A 4,526-nucleotide genomic window follows, 5' to 3' on the forward strand; every position below is an offset into this window, starting at 1 on the left:
ACCCCCTGCCCCCTGCCCCCTCCCCCATGCACCACCGTGACGGGAATCGATGCCTGCTTTACAAGCTACTCTTATACGTCGACCGTTTATGACTTCACGCAATGTGCGTAATACACGCACATATGCATATTACCACTTGGCACATACGCATAAGTGCCTTTGGCGATCGCACAGGCGCGCGGGGACACTAAATATCGATTTTGTATACATAAACGAGATTACTGTGGAACACGCGTGTCCTTAGTGCTTAGAATAGTTGTATGCCCGAGAACGATGTGACAAGAACAATATCAATAGTACAACAATAATTAATGGATTTTTGTTGTAGTTAAGCTTCGTGGTTTTGTTTGTCGATATGACGGTAGTCGAGCTATGGTAATTGGTATTTACGCAGCGGATTCGTGGGAATGTAAATGCCTCGAACAAACACAAAAGTTTGTGCGTTTGTTGTGCTCCACGATGGAGTGCCTTTAGCGCTTGGAAGACAGTCTGATGACGTAACGTCGATAACTTGTCAATGTGAAAATAGTCGTGGAACGAGACGTAAGGAGGACGGTGATAAGGGTTTAGAAGAAATAGAAAGAAAAAAAACATAGGGAAAAAATATATTGGTTTGCTACAACACGAAACAACCACTGTGTCTCTTTTACTTGTCTTTGCGAACTGCGGTACGACAGTGGCGCTCTCTATGAACGTTTGGAGTCCAAGCGGAACTTAAATCGCTCTTACTTATCTCTCTGCATGCTTACTCGACTTAAGACCGTGAAGTTGTAATGCCCCTGCGTCCAGGGAGAGTGGAAGAGGTACGGCGTGGGTGGTCCAGGTATTCCAAATCGAATTGAAGTGTTTGTTGACGTAGGCATCTGGAAGCTGTTGAATTTTCAATTTCTTCGATCAAACCCAACTTCGAAAGTGGCTCGACACAATAGGGGCGTAAATTTAAGGTAGTCCGCCTGAAGGGACCTCGGGACTCCTGCTACGATTCTCTTTGCTTTTTTCTACCTCGTATTATTTCAATGAGTCTGCGTCCTCTTGCCTTCGACTCCTGTAACTTTATATACTATCTTTGAACGTGCAATCGATACCTGGCGTCGTACGTGACACGGGATAGGGTGACGATAAGAAATGCGATGACAAAGATTTGATATCGTTTTGAAATTTAGCACCGAGTCCCGATAAGAACGTTGACGTTTGCGCGTTATGTTTCGGTGCTCTTTGACGTTGTTTAAAATGTCACCCTCTTGTACTTGTTTTAGATCTCGTGGACAAGAGCAATCTATTTCACGAAGAAAATGTGACGACCTACTCGCAGTTGCTCTTCGACGTGGCCAGACAACAAGTTTTTGTTGGCGCAAGGTAAGTTGTTCGATTTTTTGCTTTTGACGTTTCTACGAAATTTTTGTTTTTGTCGTTGAACCGATATCGCTCGTTGACGTTACCTTGTATTTTTTCATCCTAATTTTAATGAACGACCATGCATTCAATTTGAAAGGGTACAGCCTACGACGTTAGGAAACGAAAGCGGCCAGTCAATATGGCAATTTTCCAAATCTCGTGCAATAGCGCCGGCTGCGTTAATTGGCGCAGACGAAACGCGAGAAGGCGAATGCTCGGACGAGAGAGAGAGAGAGAGAGAGAGAGAGAGAGAGAGAGAGAAGGAGCCAGTTCGAAAGAGGCGTCTGTGAGGAGGATACAAACAAAACAAACTATCGGAAGTCTTTACGCTGTCTGGTGCAAGACGGACGAACGTGAGCGCGTGTGGCGCCTTTTGGCTTCTTTCCAAAATAAAACTCGCTGCTCTCGCGCCATTCATTTGTGTACCGGGTCAACAATCGGGAATTCCCGTCTATTTAAATATTAGCCGCTTATAGAAAAGGCATGTCGATTATGGGCAACTCGTATTGCACAATCATTTTTTTTTTTTTCGTTTTTACGTAAATACGTACGAGAATCGCTGATATATTTTTTTTGTTCCCGCTGTCGTTTCTTGTATAAACGCAAAACACGATCTTTACGGCGAGTATGAAACTTTTGTATGAAAAGTATCTAGAGACTGTTACTCGAAGCTGGGTGCTCGGACGAAATGAAATTTTATATAAGTATATTTCGAGTCAAAGCCAATGTTTAATGTAATTAGCTTAATCCCGTAACGGTTTCCTATTGGCTAACCAAGAGACCAGTGTATGCCCGAGAGTATAAAATTGATACGGCCGCGTTGCGTTGTATAATGGCTGCGAGTGCCTCTTACGGCGACAGCGTGGGCGTCGCGACGCGTGCCTCTTTCCCGTCAAGGCGCCGATAGATCGGCACGGTTGCGTGCGTCGATACGGAAATGCTCTTTGACTAAGGATAATTCGTCTCCTCTTTCATCCATCCGGTCGTTAAAATTTAATTTTTTTCTCACAATTTCGTACAGCCAAAAAAAATCCTGCGATACCAATTAGCCGTGTATCGATTTTGTGAAATTTAGGTAAAAAATTTTTTTTCCAAACTACACACAATTTTACAGATCGAATCTTCGGCCATCGATCAGTTAAACGATCCCTCGCGGTCGACTGGATCCATTATAATCGAAGGTCGCGAATTCACGGTTCATTCTGATTTTACAATACTAAACGTCGCCAGTTCTGAGCCTAACATTGTGGCAATGAAGCGACGCCCACGTCGAACCCTCATTAACCCGACAACGACCGACGTCTAAGCGTCTCTCTCCCGGCTCCTTTTCTAACGACGCATCCCAGGCTTCCTTGCAACACGGGTCAACCGTGCTCGCGCTTTCCCATTGTTCCTCCGCGTAAACTGAACTCGCCGTGACTATCGATTCCGGCCTACGCCGCGAGAGCCAACCGCTCGAGAACCCTGGAAGCAGCGACGTCCGTTCGCCTTGCCAGTCCCTGACAGCTTTTACGCTCCCCGCTCGCAATTCCTCTACTTATCGCTGGCCCCGGAATTGTCGTGTTTCATTGCGATTCCTTTGCCTATATCATTTATTGACGATCAATATCAACGTCCGTAGCAAGTTCTTGTTCTAGGCTCTCCGAACAAGACGCTTGTCGTACAACGCAAAGATACGCTCAAGACGAATCTTGATTTTGTACAACAAAAACAACGGAATCGTCAAAGCGGAACAACATTGAAAATCGTCGTAATTGCAACTGGATGATCTTCATGACGCATTGAGAGCCAAAGATCCGCGACCTTGTTCCCTTCAGGCTCGTAATAGTCGGACAGGTAGCAATGCACATGCAGCTCCTAGGCACGCCGAAAAATGCAGTTCGCCCACGTTGTCGCGCCGGACTGAGAAATCTCAAGAGAGCGACTTACTGTCCGAGATCGATGGCTCGATCTTTAGAAAATTTTAGTACGCCCTCGTGCAGCTCTATTAATAGCCGATCCTTGGTTATTAGCCTCGTCCCACGCACTTCTGCACCGCTGCAAATCCTGCCGGTTGCACTTAAGGGAAGGTGCACCGGCGCGCCGCTGCTTATACGAGTCTAGGATTGCACGCGGCTGCACTGCACTGCGGTTATATGCGTATCGAGGAATTTTTATTATTTTTACGAACGATCGTCGAGAGGGCGATCGGGCAAAGTGAAATATCACGGCTTTAACCTCCTCCCTCCCCGCCCCGCCCCGGATTCGTTTGTTACCATTGTGATAATAACGGCCGTCGAGACAAACTGTTCGTTAGTCATGCGACTCGTAAACAATGAATTTTACATCGGCGAATAGAGGCGTTGATAGTCGATTGGCACCGGTTGTACGAATACAATGTGAATCTACCGACTGTGTAAAATTTCGCAATATATGACCACCGCACGGCCATTCATTTTCTATAACAGTCTCGTATATAATACCCCACGTTGCACTCGATAATAGTCTCATCAGTGTTATTCGTAATTGGCCATATATATATATATATACATATTACGGGATAATAAATAGAGCCGTTACGTAACAAGCCATTGACCCCTGAAAAATTCGATCGATATGCGATTTAGGTTCGACGATTCTGTCCACTGGATGCGACCTCGATCGGGCTCATTTTACCCTAATGCCACGAAGCAATCGGGATTCTCGGTGTGGAGTCGCTGAATATAAATGACGCTGCCACACCCTGCATTTATTTAAGCTTCACATTACGGGACACCCGTTATATCTTACTGCTAGTCTCTCGCGCCCTTTCGCTTATAAGGAAGTCTACCTGTTCCTTAAGCCACGTCCACACCTTGGTCGCGTGGCTCGGGATTTATTTATTTATGCTAATTATCGGGGCACGTTCAATTTTCATCTGTCTCGCGCATTCTGTCGAGAATTCTATGTATGATGATCGGGACGACGATCAAAAACAAGAACAATATAGAACCGTCGTGTACAACAACAGAACAACACGATGTTACACGTTGTTCCGTACAAGAAATGTTGTTCGGGGAGAACAAGGTTGTTGCACTTAAGGTGACGCAAGGTGCAAGCTCACGTGAAATTACCTTGTTCGCGTCGGAATTGCAACCGCGCTTTGTTGGGGG

At 45.7% G+C, this 4,526-nt stretch overlaps 1 protein-coding gene across 3 annotated transcripts in view; it reads left to right on the plus strand.

Annotated features, from left to right (window-relative positions):
* Nucleotides 1–4,526, plus strand: part of LOC107266339 (semaphorin-5A) — a 44,242-nt gene that overhangs the window by 28,856 nt on the left and 10,860 nt on the right. For all 3 annotated transcript variants that reach the window (XM_025083596.1, XM_015736719.2, XM_015736718.2), the window contains one exon: nucleotides 1,257–1,356. In XM_025083596.1, coding sequence (XP_024939364.1) covers nucleotides 1,257–1,356 — 100 coding nt within the window. The remainder of the gene's footprint in view (nucleotides 1–1,256; nucleotides 1,357–4,526) is intronic.

The sequence above is a fragment of the Cephus cinctus genome, unplaced genomic scaffold (genome assembly GCF_000341935.2).
Source record: "Cephus cinctus unplaced genomic scaffold, Ccin1 Ccin1_scaffold0307, whole genome shotgun sequence".
NCBI lineage: Eukaryota > Metazoa > Arthropoda > Insecta > Hymenoptera > Cephidae > Cephus > Cephus cinctus.